General features: G+C 37.2%; 1 protein-coding gene and 1 long non-coding RNA gene across 15 annotated transcripts in view; one reads left to right on the plus strand and one right to left on the minus strand.

Annotated features, from left to right (window-relative positions):
- The window catches only part of ACACA (acetyl-CoA carboxylase alpha), a 249,149-nt gene that overhangs the window by 146,852 nt on the left and 79,517 nt on the right, over window positions 1-22,780 (minus strand). For all 14 annotated transcript variants that reach the window (XM_031966554.1, XM_031966551.1, XM_031966547.1 and 11 more), the window contains 13 exons: window positions 21,287-21,448; window positions 20,880-21,043; window positions 15,053-15,203; window positions 14,389-14,492; window positions 13,203-13,284; window positions 12,414-12,559; window positions 12,116-12,266; window positions 10,912-11,046; window positions 10,479-10,625; window positions 9,747-9,935; window positions 8,931-9,031; window positions 8,146-8,234; window positions 5,684-5,808 (listed from right to left, as the gene is read on the minus strand). In XM_031966554.1, coding sequence (XP_031822414.1) covers window positions 5,684-5,808; window positions 8,146-8,234; window positions 8,931-9,031; window positions 9,747-9,935; window positions 10,479-10,625; window positions 10,912-11,046; window positions 12,116-12,266; window positions 12,414-12,559; window positions 13,203-13,284; window positions 14,389-14,492; window positions 15,053-15,203; window positions 20,880-21,043; window positions 21,287-21,448 — 1,746 coding nt within the window. The remainder of the gene's footprint in view (window positions 1-5,683; window positions 5,809-8,145; window positions 8,235-8,930; window positions 9,032-9,746; window positions 9,936-10,478; window positions 10,626-10,911; window positions 11,047-12,115; window positions 12,267-12,413; window positions 12,560-13,202; window positions 13,285-14,388; window positions 14,493-15,052; window positions 15,204-20,879; window positions 21,044-21,286; window positions 21,449-22,780) is intronic.
- On the plus strand, window positions 11,712-13,277 carry LOC116423328. The gene is made up of 3 exons (XR_004233899.1): window positions 11,712-11,790; window positions 12,068-12,308; window positions 12,438-13,277. It is a non-coding gene; the product is annotated as an uncharacterized LOC116423328 (long non-coding RNA).

Raw genomic sequence — 22,780 nt, forward strand, 5'->3', positions numbered from 1 at the left:
AGCCCCACTCAACAAACAGCCTCAAATTCTTATCAATCCCAAAACTACAAGAGCAAATAAAGGGGAGAAAAACTAACTGCTTCTTCCTACCATTCTTATTATGATCAGAGCAGAATTTCTGGGGAACATGCAAGATAGTGCAAGATAAGTGTCTATGTAGTCAGAATGGCAAGCAGAGAGATTGTACAATCGGTGTAGGCACCAAAAAATAGGTCTGTGTCACTCAAATGTTCCTTTCACTCATTATTCACAATACACCAAAGACATCTCCCTGCAAGAGATAATCCCAACTGTTAAGCCCATCTGCCACCAAGAGACACTTAATGTCTAAAAGGTTTAATGATAACATTCCCAAAAATCTACTCTCACATGACCAGATCCTTCTATGAAATGAATGCAATGAGTTAAGAGAAGAAAAAAGGGAGTAAACACTTATAAGAATACTTACTCTGTGCCAGGCACTGTGTTAAACACTCTACAAATGTTACCTCATTTGATTCCCACAACAACCCTAGAAGAGATAGGTGCTATTGTTATCCCCATTTTTACATCTGAGGAAACTGAGACAAAGAGTGGTTAAACAACGTGACACAGATCACACAACTAGCTAGTAAGTGTCTGAGGCTGGATATGAACTAATTTCTTCCTGCTCCCAGGCTCAGCAATCTATCTATTGCCATAGCACCTTGCCCTCAAAGATTACCTGATCTAGAGTTAAAAGAACATAGTTTTCCTTTAAGAAAAACCAGCTTTCAAATTTTGAAATGAAAATTGCAAATAAAGAAAAACCACAATTTATTTAAGTCCAGATATATGTTGGAAGCTTTTTCCTTGTTTCTTCAATCTGCTGGACAAATGAGATCATGAGAGACAGAATGTGAACTATGGTAATGAGGAAAATAAAGAATGAAATAAATGCTCTTTGCTTATGACCAGGTGAAGAGTTTTCTGACCCTCTTGTGGTAAAATCCAAAGACAGATTCTTTCTAAAGTGAACAGAGACCAAAAAAACAAAAAACAAAAACAGAACAAAGACAAAAGCCAACCACCCACCTTTTCCTGACCTAGGAAAATCATGGCCTTCAAAACTCAAAGTAGGATTTTCTCATTAGTGCTTGTTGCCAAAAAGAAATCAAGACTATCCAACCATATCACTCTCACAAGCACTAAAATGTGATAAAAAGAGTTAAGATCCTCCCTTGGCAAAGTTAGCAGATATATAAGACAGTGTGTGAAAACCCAGAGTAAAGACTGAGCACTGCTGGGCCAGCTTCATCATACCTTCCTTAACCAGCTCTAAACTGGGCAGTCCTAACTAAAGTGTTTGGTCCTGAGTCTTCTGAGTCCCTGAACTGCACATCACCATCATTTCCTAGTGCAACATTTCAACACTGAGATGAGATAAGTTTCAGCAGACAATGACCAAGCTGATGGATTTATTTCCTCTGGACAACAATGTTCATAAGGGAGCCCATCTGCTTGTTTTAGGGAAATTGTTCCCTTGCATATATCTGCAGGCCAAAGTGAAAACTGTTATTCAACAAGAACACAACACGGTTCTCCCTTGCTTTCATCCTTGATTTAGATGGGGGTTAACTGTAGGATGCTACTCTGTTCAACTCTGTAGAAATCTAACAAGCCAGGGTGATACCAGACCAACAGAACCATAGCTTCCAGAACCCAATGCAGCAGTTCTCTTTGATATGCACATCTTGGGCAGTGGATACAAGAATGTAAATCATTATTAGGATTCAGAAAAATATAAAGTACTGGGGAATATCTTCAAGACAAGTCACTGCTCACTCAATACATACACCAGTCCCAACACTAGTAATCAAGTGGAAGCTTGACAAATCCAATAAAATCATTAAGCAAAATAAACAGGACAATTTCTATCTCTGTTTTGCTGTACAAAGGTAACTGAAAGTGCTTTAAAAGTAGCTGGTGAAGCAGTGGACAGAGCAGGAAGACCCGATTTCAAATCAGGCATGCCACTAAACCTGTATCTCAGTATCCTCAACTAGGACAATAATAGTATCTATGTCCCAAAGTAGTTGTGAGGATCAAATGATGGTATTTGTAATGCACTTAGCACGGTACCTGACACATATTAAGTGCTATATGAATACAAAGAATCATCAAGATTGTTATTATCATTATAATTAGGTTGTTTCTTAGCTTCTTGAAGAAAAACTGTTTGCAGAGTAAGAACTGCTGACTGATCAGCACATATCTGAAGCAAAACCTATGAAAGAAAGGAAAATTGTTGGTCAGCACTCCAAAGAAACTTGAAGTTACGTGGCATAACTCCGAATGTGTTTTCACAGAGCTTACACAAACTAACCTTTGAAGGAAAAGATCACACAGAGAGCTGTAAGATATAAATTAGCCACACTTACTCTCCTAGCCAGAATCGGAGTCCTTTTTATACTCAAACTTTTCTGAATGCTATTACTCAAAAGATCCCTGCTTTTATCTTCCCAAGTTGCTTAACTAAGCCAAGAAGCCCTCAAAGGACCACATCACTTGCTTATACTGCCTTGATATCTCTGCTGTGGACATTAGCTAAAAGTTTGAGACACTCATCTTTTCCCCATAAGCTCCAGTATAAGGAAAGAGAAACACTTTTTGAATACATTTAATAATGGCCTTGCAGACTTGTGGTCTTCAGGGGCAGCTAAATGTTTCTGGCTAATGGTGCTCGAAGGAAACTTGACAGGGACAGACATTAAGCATCTTGCTCAGAACCTTGCCTTCTGGCTAGAGAAAAAGATTAAGAGATGTACATCAGCTGAACTTGCTTAGGAGTCACTGACTACCACCAGGCAGGGTTATGCCAATGCCAGCAGGCATCTTCACAATGGGGCACCTCTACAGTCGTGCTACAGTGATCCCCCAGAAGCCCTCGGAGAGCGAGCTACATGCGGCTGATTTCCTTGATCCCTCCCTTTAGGCCCTAAAGCCCCAGAAGTCATCTAGCACAGCAAAGCACACCATCAACTTCACTGCTCCTGGAGAGCAGAGACTTGGGTACACAGTATACCCATCAATCAGAAAGAAAAGGCAACAGAAGCAGCAAAGAAAAGGAAACCAATAGAGAACACAGGCCTGAGGGAATTCAAAGGCAAGATAAAATGCTATCATATTCAGGTGATATTTGGCAGAACAGAAAAGACAATAAGAACAGAGGAATGTTTACAACTGAGATACCATTACCATAACCACAGCCATCAGTGCATGCATATATCAAAGAGTCTGTGCTCCCTAAAAGAGTACAGCATCTAGCAGAGGCAGTCTAGCATCCAGGGTGTAGGGAATATTTTCTAAGTGTTTCCTCATCCCTTTTCTGTATACCCATGGCTTTCAGTTTAAAATCACTTTGCTCCAACTTTCACGTTCCAATCTTCAAGGTGGGAGTGAGAAGAACAACTAATATGTCAAAAATACTTTAATGATGAAACATACCACAGATCAACCTTAGAATTACTAATCTTAAATTTTGTGTAAATGGAGATAAAGGGGGAAAAAATAGGATAAAAATGGCAAATGAAAAAGAAGATGGGTTGTTTTTTTCTCTTTGCTTTTCTCTTTCTCTCACTCTATCTCTCTCCTATCCCCTATCCCCCATCCCCCAAATCGAAATGCAAGGTGATTCTATTTCATAAAGATCTTAGTTTATTGGAAAGAAAGTTTCAGTCTCATGCATGCAAGTGAGAAGCAATTTGGAAAAAAACAGAAAATTCCAAAAACAGGAACAAGACAGAGCTCCACTGGCTTTTGCCTGTCCTGACAGGCAAGAGCAAAAAGCTGAGCCTCAAACCAGCTCTCTGACAGGGCCCAACGTCTCTGCAGCACCCCCCGTGTAATTACACACTTGAGTGACTGGACTCTGAAGAAAATTGAAGGCCTGAGCTCCGAACAGCTGCCATTTTCTCTCTCCATCACACCAGCATGATTACTTGAGAAATGAACAGCCCCAGCTCAAAGCTACTCCAGAATTCTCAGAGGAAATATGGCTCCGTGTTCCAATAATGAGATTCTTAAGGCAAGCGTTACTTACAATCACTCCGCAAAAGGAGTGAGCCAGGCCCCTATATCTTACAAATTAGAATTTAAGAAACCCAGCGACAGTCTTGGGCGATCATTACTCTTCTGCTGCTCCAAGGGTTCTGAGCTTGGGTCTATTTTTAGTGCAGAAAGCTGTTATGTCCTTAAAAAAAATAATCATAATAAAATGGAAGGCCCTCATAATTAGCTTCCTTTGAAGCCTAATCCCCCTCTGTTTTCAAACCGAATAAAGTGATTTCCAACTTCCTTTTCTTCCCAATCATCATCAATTTCTTACCATGAAATCTTTTGGTTTCATCTAAACATCACACTCAATTCCTTGAGTGTTTAAAAGCTAATATTGCAGGAATTTCTTCTATTTTATATATAAGATAAATTCAAAAATTTTCTGTTGATGGTATCTAATTCTTGAGGTCTATTGTTTAAGTAAATTAAAATATTATAAACCAATCATGAATTTTTTTTCTTTCACGTTATCCCATCAACCTGTCTCCCAATCACTCTAGGAGTCCAATGGAAATGAAACATATTTGTAATTAGGTATTACAGAAAATTAGTCAACCTAAAAATTTGGTCTTCACTGAACAAGCCAGATTGGCAATGGAATGAGTCAATCTGCCTGTGACCCAGGAAAGCAGCTCTGTCCCAAGTAAGAGGAAAAATGAAGATGGTACTAGAATTTGACTTTGTTGTAAAGTAGGAAATAAAAAATGATGGTGAAAATTTTCTAACATAAAAATATCTTTTGCCAGAAGAATCTCACTACAGAACAAAAAAATGCTTCCAGTATACCAAATTCCAAGGAAGGACACAAAATGGTCAATTCTGAAGAAAAAGAAAATTACTACTGTTCCATATTATAGAGAAATATACCACATATTACATTAAGTAGTCAGGAAGATGGTAGGAGAATTTAGAAGAGTCCTATTGTTTTCTAAAGTTTAGGTAAGATATGAAAGTGAAGAATGAAGGGAAATAAGTCTTGATGACAGTCTCTAAAATTCACATGGTCTGCGCAAAGTCAGGCAAATCATCTTATTTTCATTACCCTTTTCTGTATCAAACAGTGTTTTCCCTACTTCCTCCTTAGGTAATAAGGACACAACCACAGCTTTCCACATCTTAATGAAAATGATATTGGGTCCACTGTTATTAGGCCCTGAGTAAATAAGTACAAGCTTTGTTGGACTGAATTATTTAGTTTCCCCAAGACAAGAGTTAGATTTCCATGAAAACACAAGGAGAATGAAGTAGAAACAGAGGCAATGAAAATTTCTTTGGGGAGTATTAATTAGCTTCCTTAAGGCTGTAGGCATGTGATTATTTTCTGACTACATCAAGTCTCAAGAAAATGTTTCATCAATATCTGGGGAGAAAGATTTATAGAAAAAGTTTACAGAAATTTATAAAGTACAAGAGGATTTCACCAACAGGACAATTGGTTCCTAAAGAATCCATTTTTAGCCAGAATTACATTTAAATCAAAGACATAAGACATGTCAACCAGGGAGGGAAAGGGAGTGTGGGGTCTACACCCATACCAAAGCTCAGGCAGTCTATCAAGAGAAGCCAGCCACCTATGAACCCCGCTAAGAGGCCAAAGGACTGAACTCACAATAAGCATGGTGACCAGAAGGTTCTTCTTGGTGACCTGGGCATGGGAGAAGATATAGTTCAACACAGTATTCATATCACTTTTGTTCTCTTCCCGAAGGGTGAAGACACACTTATCATAGTGACCTGTAAGAAACAAGCAGGAATCCATCTCATTTGAGATATGTGCATTCAGACTCACTCATGTTTTCACATTCCACTCTTTAACAGGGAAGGGGAAAGAAATTATTATTGTGAAGCCCAAGTTCTAAAGTCCCTTGCAGCTCTGGGACTGCAATGCTATGAAAACCAATATGAATATCATAGCTTTATGCAAATCTTCTCTTCCCTCTACACACCAAAAAGAATACAGCATATTAAATTTATACTAAAAATACTGCATATTTACAAAAAGAAAACCAGAAACTTACTTTTTGACAATGAAGGGAGGGAACAGAAGAAAGATCCTGAGTTTATCCCTAACAAAATCTAAAAAGAACTCTTTTTCCATCCTGTTAAAATATTTAAATTCAGGGAAAATTGTTGAAATAAGGCTATAATCCATGCAGCTAGGTGGTGCAATGGGTAGAACACCAGCCCTGAAGTCAAGAGGACCTGAGTTCAAATCAGTGACTTAATACTTCCTAACTGTGGAACCCTAGACAAGTCACTTCACCTCAATTGCCTTAGCAAAAACAAACAAAAACATAAATAAATAATAAGAAAAAATTATTAGGCTAGGATTTAGCTATTTATTTCCCAAAATTATGTTCTGGGATGTTAACTCGAAAAAAATTAGGATGTTCTTCATGCACACTCTATGTCCATTTGAAAACTGTCTCTGTCTGTTAAAAAATCATCATTTTCCTACAAAAATCATCATTTTCCCCTCCTTGCAAGGTCTAGTAGAACAATTTCAAAGTCAAACTAAGATAAGAATCAAAGAGATGTATTTTCATTGGAGGATCCCAGGGACACCATGCTGCAGGGCAGAAGTTCTTTATAAGAGGAACCTAACTTTCAGGTTTGTATTCATAAGACATAATAAATTATGTATTTATAAATACACAAATAAATAAAACATAATAAATACAGCATGCTAGCCACAACAATATCTTGGAATGTCAGACATGACTAATGTTTTGGTCTATTTTATTTAACTGGATTGATCTACTACAAGAAATAGTTTGGGGAAGAATATAGTAATGGAGGGCAAAAGGGAAAGGATAATTGGGAAATGACAGTGATTTTTTAAAAAGGAGCAACAAAACTTCTTTTAGTTTGATTTTCTACAAGATTAGGCAAGTTTCAAAATTTGAAAATAAGTTTAGATAGGAACAAAAATAAGCTTATATTTAAATATCCTTAAAAACAAGGATCATTCCATAAAAATCAGTAATATTCAAAAGGAATATAAGTTTCTTTGACAAAGATTTTTGGTTTTTTTATCCTTAGCACCTTACATAGGATTTGTTGAATTTTAAGGAGAATCTAAGGTCATTATATAAAAGTTAATCTATTTATGGATATAGAGATATTACAATTTCAAATCAGCTCTACTTAAAAATAAATAGCACTTGAAATAAATGAGATTTATTTGAAATAGGTCATCTTGGAGAAATTCATATCTTAATCTGCTCTGTTGCTGTGTCCCATGGCAAGAAGAGAATATATTCAGAACATCAGGAACCATAAGTGTCAGGAGGCATAAAGAAACCACCATTGATTCTAGGCCCAAACAATAAAAATATCTTGGGGCTTTGGGGATCCTTAGGTCTGTGGCTTCATGTAGAAAGGAAGCACAACACCCCAATTATTCCTTAAAAGGTTCAAAGGTGGATCAGCCTTATGAATGGATCTTCCTTCCCCCCCCCCATAGAAATTTCAATATCCTGTGGTATTTTACTGCCATCTTGTGACTCAGAGAAACATTACAACATAAAGATGTTCAATCTTGCCTCCAATATTTCACATTTATAGACTTTCTACATCATTTAGTGAGGTTCTTCAGAGAGTGCCTGGGATAAATTCCACCCAAACAATGCAATGAAGAATGTTGAGGGGAAATCTCTCAAGATTTTCCAGATGATTGCAGTGTGGCCACAAAACAGGCACTGAAATTTAAGCTCATAGAGAAGAGATTTGAAAATATTATCTAAAGATCTGGTTAAGATCACTAAAGATAATAAAATCTAGCTCTAATGCCTATTAAGAGAACTACCTCAACAGAATGTATTCACAACCTAGCAAGGACAGATTTTTTTTTTTTTTTGTTTCTTTCTTAAGCAATGAGATGAATTTCTTTTTTTATTTTTTAAGAAGTGAAAGTACATTTTTACTGACATTTCACTGATAGATGACAAAAATAAGTCAAAATAGCAGAAAGATTAACGGGTATAGAATCCTCTGGGGTTGGAGTCAGTTCTCCAGATCTCATAGATCTAACTCTGGGTTGGTCCTCAGAAAGAGAGACCTATCACCTACCATTCTGGAATTGAGTCTCCACTCTCAAGTACTGTCGGAGCAGATCCATTACCACAGCCTTCATGTGCCCTCTGATGCCACTTCGGTACCTGTTAAGATAGACGAGGTTGTGACTTAAGAGCCTAAGACTAAACTCAAAAACAAGAGGGCCAAATTTCTTTCCTTAATTAAAATGGATCTTAATTCCTTAAATCTTTCCTTAATTAAAAAGATCATGTATAGAAAGGAAAAACCAACTTACTAACACATAATTGAGAAGATAAATTCAGGGCCAAAACTTGCAAAGTATCTGGCTATGGACCAAGAAGAATTTCAATTAGAAACTAAAACCCAGTAGCACTAAGAATAAGTATCCTGACTTAGGTTCCATCTTCTCTCATTGTCATTGAGTCATCACTATGGCCCTGGAAATGGTTTTTACAACTATTACCTATAAAACTTTAGAAATGAATTTTGGGGAAAATGAGAGTTGCAGACATCATCTATACTCCATTACTTGGTGAAGCCCTAAACAGCAATTATCATGCTTGCCTACTGTTAGGATATAAAAATAGGCAGGGAAGAGAGGTGAGAAGAGATAAATAAGCTGCCAAAAGACACTGGCTAATAAGACAACAAAATGCAAAGCAAATGCTGAGCAATAAAGTGGGAAATTATTCTATTTAGAAATTAGAGACATAAAAAATTTGGAGAAAGAGTTAGCATTGTGAGTATTTTCTATTTCACCCGGATCATGGCTGCAAAAAGGGAAAAAGGAGATGCATGTATTGTCAACAGGCCCTTACCTCTGCACGAGCTGCACAATACTTTGAGTGTTCATGAAGAAGACTTCGCGTTCAGACTTCCGGTTCAATGTAGCTGCGTGACTATCTAGGATATTGGCAATCTAAAAGTATAGGGAGAAGATAACTGAAACAAAGGGAAATCTAAAGCATTTTACTCTTTACCTCATCTCCAAAATGGAAGCTCTTCTTATATCTCCAATAAGTATGAAGGCTATTCTGAGTCTGTGCTGTCCATTGACAGCCTTCATCCCCTTTCAAACTTCCCTGTCAAATCTATGTCTACACCAACAACCATACCACCAGGGTATATAATAGGCAAGTGTGGCAGGCTGGTTAAGGTCCAGAACGGAAGCTAAAGGGCTTCCCTCCTATGTCAAGGTCATGTTGCTAATGGAGTGAAGCAGTCACTCACAAAGTTACACAAAGTTCCCCACACTAAGAGGACTACAGAATCTAGGAGCTTCTCTAGTTTAGACAGATTTCAAGGCCATAGAGATGGAGGACACTGGATAAGACCTATATTGTCATCATGGTTAATTCTATAGGCCTCAAGTACTTTTTCAATAATTTTAGATAGCTTATGCTTCATGTATTTTAACTTTCTCATTCTTTTCTCTTTCCCCTCCCCCCCCATACTCAGTAAAGATTTATTGAGAGAACAATTGCTTGTGATCACAGAAACAGGACAATCCACAACAAAGACATCAACTTTCGGGCCACATATCCTGTTGTGATCCCAGTCCCAATCATGTCTACCTGCAGTGCTCGGGCAACACTGCAGACCCTCCTTTTCCCAACAATAACTAAGAAAAATACCTGCTGGCTGGGAAACTGGCAAAGGACAGAAGTGATATTGCTGGCATACTGGGCCATTTCCTTCTTGATGGACTTCTCCACATTGGGGGGTATACGGCCTGAAACACTGGTCATAATGTCCTGCAATTCTAGGAGAGGAAGGGAGGGATCTCTGAGGGTTTTCATCAACCTCTCCACCCAATCTTTTACCTGAGGATAAGAAACCAAAAGAACACAAAAACAAGATGGGTTAACAAAGCTGCAAAATAAAACTGGTATATGTTTTATTCTTTGGGGTTCAAATGTTAGTGTCTGACTAGATTGCCATTACTCATATTGTCTAAAGTTTTAATACTCCCAATTTCAAAAATAAAAATGCTAGTGATAGACTTATGGGAGTACTAATTTCCAGGTCCATATTTCCAAAATTAAACCAGCCTACAAATAAGCTTGTATCTCCATGGCAGAGGTCTTTTATGAAAGGAATGATTATCAAGTCTATCAATACCAAAAAGAGAAAGAAAAGGCTGAATTAAAGAGGATTTTTAATAAAAATTGATATCTACACGTCAGACCAGAGCTGCAACAGCAATAGGTACAAATAACTAACAAAAAACTAAATAGGGGAGAGAGAACATTGGGAAATGGATGGATTTTTTGGAACCTTCCCCCAAGACTGGACTGAATAACTTATTGCTAGGGAGAAAGAAAGGGGGGAAAAAAAGTCATTTCCTTCACCAAGTGCCTTCATACCTTGCTGTTAAAGAAAGGGTCTGGAAGGCAGTAACCATTCATAACGTTGACCAGGTTATCTAGGACGTAATGGAAGACCCGATGAAGTTTCTCGCCTCTGAGTGCTGTACTCTGGATCTTTGGCAAACTTCCAGTGTGTAGCTCAGCCTGTTAACCCAATAAGATTGAGTTACTTGTTACATTGCTTCTAGAAAGAAATACAGAGTTGCAGTAATTATGGCATCTTGCATTTCTACTACTACTCTGTCTACCACAAGAGAGAAAGCATCAAGGCAGAATCATCATATCAAAAGAAGCAGAAAATGAACCACCATCACATACACTGAAAGTGTATGTCTGAAAGAGCAGGAAATTCTAGGAACCTAGAAAATGAAATGCTAGGAGATTTCAGATCTTGTATCCCTTAGGAAACATAGGCAACCAGAACACCTACCTGCTGAACCTTACTGGGATTATCCAGCTGCAACTTGGCAATCACACAACCAGGGTCAAGGGCTGCTCCAGGCCGCTTGACATAGTGGATACAACCAGATTCAACAGCTATTAGTGTCATTACCATCTTCATCACCTACAGTAGAAAAAGAGGTCAGTTATCAATTAGAGTGGCAGTTCAAATCCAAACAGTCTCAAAATGTCACTTTATTCTTTTCTTTGTGCCTCCATGAGAAAATGTATTTTAAACCTAACTGAAAAATAAGTCTGTCTTTGAAGACAGACAATGGGCGATCTTGATCTTTCTCTGTCACTGAATCCTTTGCAATTGGGGGAAGTCTATGGAGTCCTCAGTTTTTTTTTTAATAAAAAGACATGCTAAATTTCAGTTAGAGGTCAGTAAAAATAAAGATGTACTTTTTTAAATTCAAATTTACAGACCCCTTGAAATCTATCTAGGGAAAAATTTGGGGTTACATGGTTAAGAAGCATATAATCTAAAAAAATGACACATCACAAAATTGTCCTTTGTAACTAGTTCCAGCATTTACAAACTGTCAGTTCCTTGAAGTCTATTATAGTCCTTCTGTTGTGATTTGAACAATTTTTTTCTTAAATCATTAATGAGGATGGAGAACAACTTTTTGGAGAACTTGAAGAACAACTAGTCTCCCTTCATTCATTGGTTCAAGCTTTGCCCTATCAGAATTACAATCCATTTACAGTGACCTACCTTTTCAGGCTAATTTCAGGACACACCCTACACTCTGCATGCTTGACAAACTGGTCGGAATGTCTCCCTCAATCAAGATTCCATCTTCCCCACAATGTGTTATTCACTCAAGCCATGAGCCATTCTAGAAGTGTACTCTTGCCTCAAGTGAGTTCTTCCTTCTTAAATATTGTCCTCTTTCAGAAACGAAGCCTGCCCTTAGCACTTTCAGCTCTCCATCCTCACATTACTTACACTTTAACTTACTTATAAATATACTATATTATCCCTCTACCCAGTAGATTATAAGCTCCTAGAGGGCAGAGGCTGTTAATTAAACAATACTGAATTGGCTTGATTCCATTAGTCAAGAGAATACATGCACTCATTCCATGTTGCCCTGGACAGAGAGTAAATACTTTTTTCTGTCCCTTTTTCACTCTAGTATATTCATGCCTGGGGCCAACTGTACTTTCTTCCAAATACTCCTAACCTCAATCTCAGCATAGCACTGGCCAGCAAACACATGGCCTCCATCCTCCACAATATATTGGATCAACTTTCCAGCAGAAGGTGAACGGAGTACAGATGGGTCATTCTCCTTTTCAAATACACAGGTCTTATTGCCAATTGTGATGCGGTATCTAAGGAACACAAATGGGGCAAACAGATCTTGAATCACTTAAGTAAGTAAAAGTAAATAGACAAACATTTCTTTAATGTTACCAGAATCCCATGTTCTTCCAGAAGACGAGAGCCTGATCCAATCATTGGCTACAATTGGTACTCACCTATCCACTTCTTCCTTCATGTAGGTTGTATAACTACTTCCATCATAGGACAAAAGTAATCCTCCATCACTCAGACGGTGCACATCTACCTCTACACAGGAACCATTCATGATCACCACATAGGAGTTAGGGGACTGTCGGGTCACCTATTGGCCATCAAAAACAATTGGAGATGGACACTGTATCATTTCTAAGCAGAGCCCTGGAGATGACCACAGAATAACAGAATAAGAGAAAACACCAACCACTGTGAAAGTCCATGTGACGTTAGTCCTGCTACTCTCCTTTATCCTTTTTTTCTGACTCTCTCCTGCTTCTCTGCTTTCTTCCTTTCCTCTAGCTATTTCTTAGACCTGCTAAAGTAGCCATAGGTTCTACTGGGCTCCACTGGTGATAAACTCATCTAAAGCAGTTGTTTTTTCTCTAGTTTGAATTCACTCTTCAACCTCTTGCCTGAACACCAAGAGGTTACACAGAACTCCACAGTCCCTGTGCAGCATGAAGCTGGCTTTCATAGATTAAAATAACCCAAGGACAGGCTTTTACTACAATACCATATGCCACCCCAGGTAAATGTGCTACAGCTAAAAACATCCAACCACCTTTAAACTCTTTTGATAATACTTTTTGGCTGACTCCTCAGAATGCCCCACTCACTCTTATCCCTTCTTAACTTCCATTTTGTAAAATACAATTCAATCATTCTGTAGCCCAAATGTTTTCTGTGCCTCTTCCCTTAAAAAAAATTGACAGAATAGCAAGGAATAGGGTTCTCAGAGATGTTCATACCTTCAGCACATACTTGGCTCCTTCATATATAAGCTCAACATCAACTGTGTTCAGAAGTGTGTGAGCAGGAAGGACCTGACCCCTGGAAAAACAGTTATGTGTCACACATCACCACATGGCTCTGAAAATCAAATAACCAAGTATAGTATAGTCTATTACTCTTCTCCATTTATTAAATAAATCCTGCCATATAAAAGGTTTTCCAGCAGGAAAGTGGCATCATGAAAATGATGAGCTTCAGGGTTGCTTAAAAATCTAAGTCCTATTCCATTCTATGAATTACCTGGTCCATCCTGAGCCCCCATCCCAGTCTATATGATTTAAGCTATTTAAATTACAAACTTTCTTAAATTCTTTCCTTCAGGCTTTAAAAGTAGAGCCCAGCAAGTGAGTCTGATCAGTTAGCCCCAAACAGTAATTCAGTTTCATACATGCCTGGCTGATGCTCTGACATAACTTAAGAGCTTTCACTATCAGTCTATCATACCTTATTCTCAAGGGCTAATAAAAGCTACCTTATAAGATAATATATAAATAATACCCTACAAGAACTTCTCATTCCAAAGCCTGAGGAAGTGTTAGGCAGCTCAGGGAAGGATCAGATATCCAAGAATATATAAGCTTCTTAAGTTTTTATTCTTCATATGAAATTCCAGATAAAGTAAATAATCCTTTTTCAATGTAGCCCCAAACAAAAATCCTAAACTACAATTATCCCCAAACCATTCTCTAGCTTCAGAAAACAAACAATTGTTTACAAACTGCTAGAATGCCTGTATGCTCAATGATTGAGTAATGGTCAAATAAATTGTGTCACATTCAATGTAATGGAATTCTACAATGTGATTAAGTCAGAATCTGGAAAGATCTTTAAGAAATAATACAAAAGGAAAAAAGCAAAACCAAAAGTAGAAGGAATACATACTAACTACAACCTTATATGAGGAGAAAGTGGTTAAAAAGACAGATGAGGAATGATAGAAAAAACTATCATGATTTTTTATACAATGAAATTAATTTAAAAGTAAACAGTAAACCAGCACAATTGGTTGCACTGATGTTCAATGCTAAGCTTCTAATAAAAAAATCTTAATAAATTTAAATTTTTAATTGGGAATGCTTATCTTGAGGATTCAACCCTGATACTAATATAATTGGGGTAAAGGATGACTAATAATAATTTTACCTCTCTAATGAGTGAAGGAAATTGGAGACACTGTTCCGAAGGCTCACATCTGCCACATGTAGAGCCCCACATACAACCCCCAACATGGTATCAGGACGCTCTGCCTAGGAGAAAGGAAAAGAAGGCAAAAAAAGAAAAAGAAAAAGAAAAAGAAAAAAAAAGCATGGTCAATTGGCACCTCTGCTTTTATTCCTCAAACCTAAAAAGCAAGTTCATGGTGGGAAAAAGTTTCTATTAGAAGACTCTTTCTTTTATCCCAAATTAATAGGGGGACAGTGGCCTCACTATTTGCCTGATGCTAAGCCCATGCACATAGTCTTCTGCTTCCACAGGATTCTTGTGTATGCCTTGGTGCCATCTGGTTAATGGAAAATGGCACCAGATCAGAAGCAGAAAATAAACAGAGGAAGCCCCCAGTGACCCTGAAGCAAAGTTTCTCTTCTCCAAAATATCATGTGCGTGAGCGGTGTATAAGACCCCCCTGGCTTTTCCCCAACAAGCTAACGCAACCCAAGACCCAACTTGCAATGGGAGATGGTCAAGAGGAGTGGGAAGGAGGGAAAGAGTAATATTTCAACTCTACAATCCTGTTCTCAGGCCCACTCCAGGAAGTGACCCAGGTACAGGGGAGGGGGGAGTATGGGGCTATCTCAGCAGCCCCCACCTGCACTTTCTCAGCAATCAGCCTGTCCAGCCAGCCCGTATCAATGCGGTTATGCTGGAAGCTCTCTGTCTCCAGCAGCTTGATCAGGTACTCGACAGTAGTCCGGAAGTCTCCCCGGATAGACAGCTCCTTCAGAGCCACTACCATGTTTCTGGAAAACAACAGGATCAGCCTCTGAGCACATGTTCCAGGGAAAAGAGAGGGAGGCCCCTGGCACAGAGGCAGGAATCCAATGCCCACTCAACCTTTCCTGGCCATGTGACCACTGGCTCTCTCAACTTGTCAGGGTCACCATCAACCCCAAAGAGGAAAGAAGGCCCCCCCCCCCCATATCACAAGTTCTCAAACTGACATAATCACAGATCCATGACACACTGAAATAGGGCAAAGTCAAAATCAGATGGGTGCCCTGGTAAGGAATTACTGGCAAATCAGTCACTTTTGTGGTAACAAGAAAATAAAAAAATATAGGCAGTCCCACTCCTATTAAAAAAATGTATTTCTAGCAACAAAGCAACAATTTCTTGGGGGGGAAGGGGGAGGGAGAGAAACAATCTTCCAAATCCTCCCTTTTACCACACTGATTTTCACTGCTTCATTCACTCAATTCTGCACTCACTTCTAGCTACCTCATTGCCTGCGTTGACCAGCTTCCACAAGAATAACAGTAACCTCCCTCCCCTCTCTTCAGAGTCGAGGAGAGCAGTGTGGGAAATAGCTATGCTGAACTGCTTTTTCAGAACTTCTTTCCCTCCCGCCCCCCACTTCCTGTCCCCTGCATGGCTCATGAGTGGAGAGACAGGACAAAGGGGCATAATCAGAAATGAACATTCCATAAACATTATTTAAAAATAAGAATCTTTTTTACAAAGTTAATAGTACACCTACAATCAGATTACTTCATTCATACAATTTTTAGGGCTAGAAGAGACTTTGAAGAGCATCCAGTCCAGGGGCTTTTAACCATCAATCCATAAACCAAGTTGATTGGTTTGATACTTTGATAACTTTATTTCAGTATAAATCCCCTTTGTACTCTTTTATATAATTTATGTATTTAAAAACATTCTGATGGATCCATAAGTTTCATGTGATTGCCAAAGGGGGATGAAGACTCCTCATCTAATCTAATCCTCTTGTTTCATAGGTAAGTAAATAAACCCAGAGATGGTAAATAGCTTATCTAAGTCACAAAGCTGCCTCATGCCACAACTAGACCCTACTTTATTGTGTCTCTCCATTTTTCTCTTAGTTCTTCATAATAATTGTGTTTTTACCGAATTATCCTATTCTATAGTATTCTTGTGCTATGGATTTGTTTAGCTGTAATCCATTCAGGAGGAGAATGGAGAGACACAATAAAGCAGGACAAAGAAAATAATAATAACAGTAATATATAAATGGGAAGTACAAAAATTATAATGATGAAACTTAACCTCAAAGAAGATTTTAGAAAATATACCTTTTTGCTTTCTTTGCAGAATTGGAGGACTATGAGTGTAGAATATTATATACACATCATACTGTTGAGTTAGTGTTAGCTAGTTTTGTTCATCCATTTTTCCCTCCTCTTTCCTCTTGATTCTTTGTCATAACAGATGGCTCAATAGCAAGGGGAGGGAGAATGGATATATTTGGAAATTTAGGAAATGTAAGAAAAAAAAACAACATCAACAAAAATTTAAAAGCAAAAAAACCTTCATAATGACATGGTAATGGCTTTGTGGCTCCATAGTGGAATTTCAAGTGGCATGTCCATAAAATATGTGGCATGAGAGTGATAAATACTTACTAGCATTTTTTCTCAGCTGTTTAACATTAACCCTAAGAAGACCAGAGTTCAACCATAACATTTACTAGTTGTGTGACCATGAACAAATTATTTTACCTGCCTGGCTCAGCTTCTTGATGTATAAAATGGGGACAGTAACACCACCTTACCTAGCAGAAAATTACTATAACCTCATGCTGAGATGTTTGGAAAGCATAAACCTTAAAATATTAAATAAATGTTGGCTTTTACTGAACAACTAAGTGGCATGAGGTCTGCTAGAGTGCTGGACAAAAGAGTGTCAGAAAAAACTTTAGATGTTACCACAAGACACTTCATAGCTGTGTGACACTAGTAAAATCATTTCCTAGCCTCTCTGTGCCTCAGCATCTTCATTGCTAAAACAAGACTGGACTAGGTTTGACCTCTAACATCCTTTGCAACTGTCAATTAATGATCTTGTGAGCTGCATGCTTGATTTGTCCTGACCTTGAAATCAACTAAAAGCCCAAGTATTTTTTTCAACTGCTGCACTTCCCCTATATGTATGTGTATATTTTATTATTTTTATTTTTATTTATTATTGTATATATAAAAGTGATTTTTTAAAAAACAAAAGTGTAATACTTCACCTTTCTCCTCATTATATTTCATTTTACAATTTTTTTTAACCCAAAGCCTGGCTAAGGTATATTTTTCAGTCATAAAAAAGTCATCCTAAAACATCAGATATCTCTTCTTCTTTTATTCATCTACAACCTTTATATGTATGACATCTCCTTTATTTAAATCTAGGATAAAAATTTTAGCCTATTTTTTTTTCTCTATTCTCATACCCAAAAAGACATTTTTTGGTTCTTTTTGCAATAACTTTTATTTTTCCTTTAAAAATTAGTATTTCTTTTTTCTCCCTCATATTGCACCCATAATTAAGAGAAAAAGAAAAATCCCTGGTAATAAAATATTCAGTCAAGCAAAATAAATTATCTAATTAGCAACGTCCAAAACCAAGTTTCATTCTACATCTTAATTCCATCACTTCTTTTTCAGAAGTGGGCAGCTCAGTTCATCACTGCTGCTCTAGAATCATGATTAGTCACTGAGTAAATCAGTGTTCTGAAGAATTGCCAAGCCCAGCTCTCTTCTCCTTCCTAATCATATACGCTAAAAGAAGTGGTCATCTTTAGTTAAGCTCTTCTTTATTCCCACCTCCAAAACCAGTTAGAATCAATGAGGAAAACATGACCCAGAGAAATTTAAAATGGATTGCCCAAGATTTACACAGATAGTGTGTGTGTGTACATATATATACATATATATATATACACACACATGACCCAGAGAAATTTAAAATGGATTGCCCAAGGTTTACACAGATAGTGTGTGTGTGTATACATATATATATATATATATATATATATATATATATATGAACTAGAATTTAAACCAAGATCCTAACAACAAATCTGTCACTCTTTCTAGTTTTCTAATACACATCTGTATCCATCATATTATCATCCACTTTAAAACAATTAAATTAATAAGCAAACCAAGAAATTACTAGCTTCTATGCTTTGGGAAGAAAGAAAGTCTCTCAGATATCCAGATATCTAAAGTCACCACAACCAGCATGCCACATGCATTTCTTGAACTCCTCATCTATTGCCTCCTCCAATCCAAGTAACCTAGACTCTAGTCCACTGATAATATCACTAGTCTCTGGGTTACCATAGCTTTTCTCACAAATATTCTCCACCAAGCTTTCCCAGTCTGCCTGGAATTTCATAACATAAAAATGTCTACTTAATATTTGATGTTATTCATCTACTGGTCATCCTGCCATCTAGGGGAGGGGGTGGGGGGTAAGAGGTGAAAAATTGGAACAAGAGGTTTGGCAATTGTTAACGCTGTAAAGTTATCCATGCATATAACCTGTAAATAAAAGGCTATTAAATAAATTAAAAAAAAAAATTTGATGTTATTCTATTCCCTTTTGCCATATCCAGGTTCCTCTCTACTGTAGAATAAGGCATACTGTTCTAGTATCTGATTCTACTTATATGTCCTATTCTACAAGTCACAAAAATATACCTTCCATCAGATTTGCCTCTGTAGGCCCCAGCACAGCTCACTTTCTCATACTGTGGTGGCAGTATTATACAGATATCTGGAGCATGGAGTTTACTGCTGGCTGCTTTCTTGGATTATTTCTACTGACATTCAACACTATCATTATTGTAGGATATTTATCCTGATGGACATATATATTTACCTATATGTATAAATATGGAAGCAATTTTTACTTTCTTTTGTGCTTTTTGGTTTAAAATACTTTTAAACGTGTTTTTGAAAGTATTTTTATTCATGTCTTTTATATTTACACCCCAGTTACTTCTAGATCATGAGTGCTCCCTTAATTCTTCCCCCACAGGACTCTCTTTCAACCAAGAAAAACAAAAAGGAAACCACCTGACAATGTCTGAGTGAATGTAACATTCTGTCTTAGTAGTAACTTGCTCTCCTTATATGAGAGAAGAGATATTGTTATATTATCTGTTCTCTAGAAACACTAGTTTATTTACTCAAGTTTGGTTTCCTTTTAAAAAATATTTTCATTAACATTAATTAGAGTAGTATCATTAAACACAATTTTGGGGGGGATTAAGTTTATTTCACTCTATCCAATCATACAATTCTTCCCAAGTTTCTCTGAATTTTTCATAGCCACAACATTTTTCATAGCTTAATTCCTTTACAATGTATGAGTATACACTGTAGTTTTTTGCAGCTGATTGCACAATGGATAAAGCATTGGGTCTGGTGTCAAAAAAGATTTGAAATAAAATCTGACATCAGACGCTTATTAGTTGTCTGACTTTGGAGAAGTACCTTAATTTCTATTTTACCAATTCATGTCTACCAAACCTTTTTATTAGGTTTGTGAGACTCCCAGGAAATTGGATATGCTGCATTGCTAACCCACCATTCTTACATCTTAAGCTATAATTCAGAAATATTTGTTGTTGTTATTATTGTTGTTCAGTCATTTCAGTCATGTCCAACTCTTCATGACCACAATAGGGGACTTTCCATAGAGATACTGGAGTAGTTTATCATTGTCTTCTTTAGCTCATTTTACAGATGAAGAAACTGGGGAAAACAGGATTAAATTACGACTAAAGGTACAGCTAGTAAATGTCAAGGGTCAAATTTGAATTCAATAAGGTAAGTCTTTCAGATTTCAGGTCCGGCATTTTATCCACTGTAATACCTAGCACAAATGTGAAATAACCTAGAAAAGATGCATTCTTCATCCCTTCTGTTTTTACTCAGTGCATGACTAGATCCACCTCTTTTGAACAGTCATTTTGGAAAGCCTGTTTTAGGATGCTTCACTCATTACTAGTAAATCAAAGAACTGCTCAAAGTCATATGCTTTTAACATATACATGAGACACCAACTGAAAGAACCATACTGACTGTGGTTTTTTAATAATTTAACTGCTTTTTTTAGTAATCCAACAGAGCACAATTGTGCATCCTCTACAACTGTGCAATTAGTAAATATTTAAGCTTTAATAACTTCAGAATTATAAATGCTATACTTCCTCAAAAAAAAGTACAAGAAAAATCTAAAAAGAAAAAAAAAATCTAAAATTTTCAATGTATTGCTATGTTTCTTATAAAAATTCCACACAACTACTGTCTTATAATATACAATACTCTAGTGGATTTTCCAACTCTGTAAATATCTTCTTCATTTACTACTCATTAACTACCAAAAGGATGGCATAGGTAAATACAGTCTTAAGTTCTCCCACAGAATTAGGTTTTAATGCACATACCATAGTCCTGACATGACCCTAAAAGTTTGGAACAGTTATACTTCTGAAGTTATTAGAGCTTAATGATACATCAAGACTTTGGGGACAGCCACATCCCTATATGCTTCAACTAGGCTATCCAAAAACGTACTTTTGTGAAAAACTCCAAGTTCCAGTTAAGACTCAAGAAATGCTTTACTTCATGAATACAGCTAAGCACCTGAATACTTACGAAATGGCTTCCTCTCGGTTTTCTCCCCAGGAGAAGCAGTGACCAAACTGAGAATCTGCAAATTCGTGAAGTCCACCTGCTGCAGCAACACTGAAATATCCCCATACATTCTTATTGCTGCGGAAATTCAATTCCTGAACTGTTCCTGAGCTGGGCTTAAAACCCTGTAAGAAGATGGTGAATATAAAAGAAATTTTAATACATTCCCAGGAAGAAATTTTCTTAGCGTTTGGTGTTTCAAGGAGTAGCCTTGAAGGAAGATCTGTGTAGTTGGTGATAGGGCCAGGAAGCAGGTTTTCACATAAATATGAGCAGGCAGGACTTAATCTAAACCTTTCTGTTATCTTCCCCACTAGAGCAAAATGTACATACTGAACACTGTGACTCAGTAAGCTCCCTTTAATTACCTCATCAGGATTCTCACTAGTGATCCGAGCAGCAATGACGTGGCCCCTCGGGGATGGGACATGAGCAGAGTTTTCAAAATCAATGGGGACATCTCCCCAAGGTGAGACTCCATACATCATTCGGATATCCTTAATTCTGTACAGAGGAATACCCATGGCAATCTGAAGGAGAACAAATCATGTGTGAGGAAGATCATCCATAATTGTTTTTTCTGTGAACTAAGAAGTTATCACACTTATCCACATATCTCTTCTACCTCAGAAATCATTCCATATCCTTCCTACAAAACTCTATTACCTTTTTATGAGCATGAATTACACAAATGGTGAACATTAGGACTTATTCAAAATTACTCCAAGTCGACTTGGCATCACTATGTTTAATAATTGCCCCCTCTTCTCGTAACCCAAATTCACTCTGGAATAAACCTAATAGATGCCACTGCTTCCTTTTTGAGGTCAAAAAGTCATTCTAAACTAATAACATTGTATTCATGGTAGAAATAGGAATTCTAAATACACAGATTATAATTAAGTAAAAAAATATGCATGAGGAAGCAATTTTAAGAATCCAAAGAAAATATACCCTAGATAGGTTTGGTTATAAAACAGATTAAAAATAAAAAGAAATAAGGAAAACCAACATAAAAGAAAAAGCATACAACTATACAACACTCCCAGCAGACACCAGGGTAGTATTCAGAAACTGGCCAGGTAAATCTGGCAGAGCCTAACTACACTATCACTTCTCTAAATCCCACAAACCTGTGAAAGAGGAAGTTTTGCTTCCTTCTCAAAAACCAGAACCTGAGATGCTGCAGAGCACATTCTGAAGGACAGCAACATATAATGAAGTGAACATTGAACATGGAGTCAGAAATTACAGAATTGAGTCCCAGATGATTACTTTCTAGCTAAGATTTAACTATGGCCATGTCATCTCAACTCTCTGGCCTCAGTTTTCTCAGCTGTAAAATGAGAATATTACTTTTATTACCTTTCTCACAGAGGTACTGTGGGAGGAAAGTGTTTTATGAACCATTTGAGAATGTAAGCTATTGTTATTGTTTGGTTACAAGTACCACCTAGCTCCTTCATTAGTTATGGTGACCTTCCCTAGCACATTAAAGTAATTAAGAGACCAAAGCTGTCAGAAGTAACCACCAAAAGTGTAAAAGAAAATAACTTAGAAAGACAAAAGAATTCAGACTATGAATTCAGGAATCTATTCCAGCCACAGAGAGATAAGTAATCAGCAATGAGACTTGGACATACCAAAGTGCTGAACAGTTTTGCTTGACTACATTATTTCTATTAGAGATGCTTGGGAGTGGATAATAGAGTTAGAAGGTAACAATAAATGTAACAACAACAAAAAACACAAAAATAAAGCACTTAAAAATACATAGTAGAAGAAAAACTCAAGACACACAAACTGAGAAATTTCATTACTACCATACTAAATTTAATAGACACTTCCCTTTAAAACAAGCA

The sequence above is a fragment of the Sarcophilus harrisii genome, chromosome 4 (assembly GCF_902635505.1).
Source record: "Sarcophilus harrisii chromosome 4, mSarHar1.11, whole genome shotgun sequence".
Taxonomy (NCBI): Eukaryota; Metazoa; Chordata; class Mammalia; order Dasyuromorphia; family Dasyuridae; genus Sarcophilus; species Sarcophilus harrisii.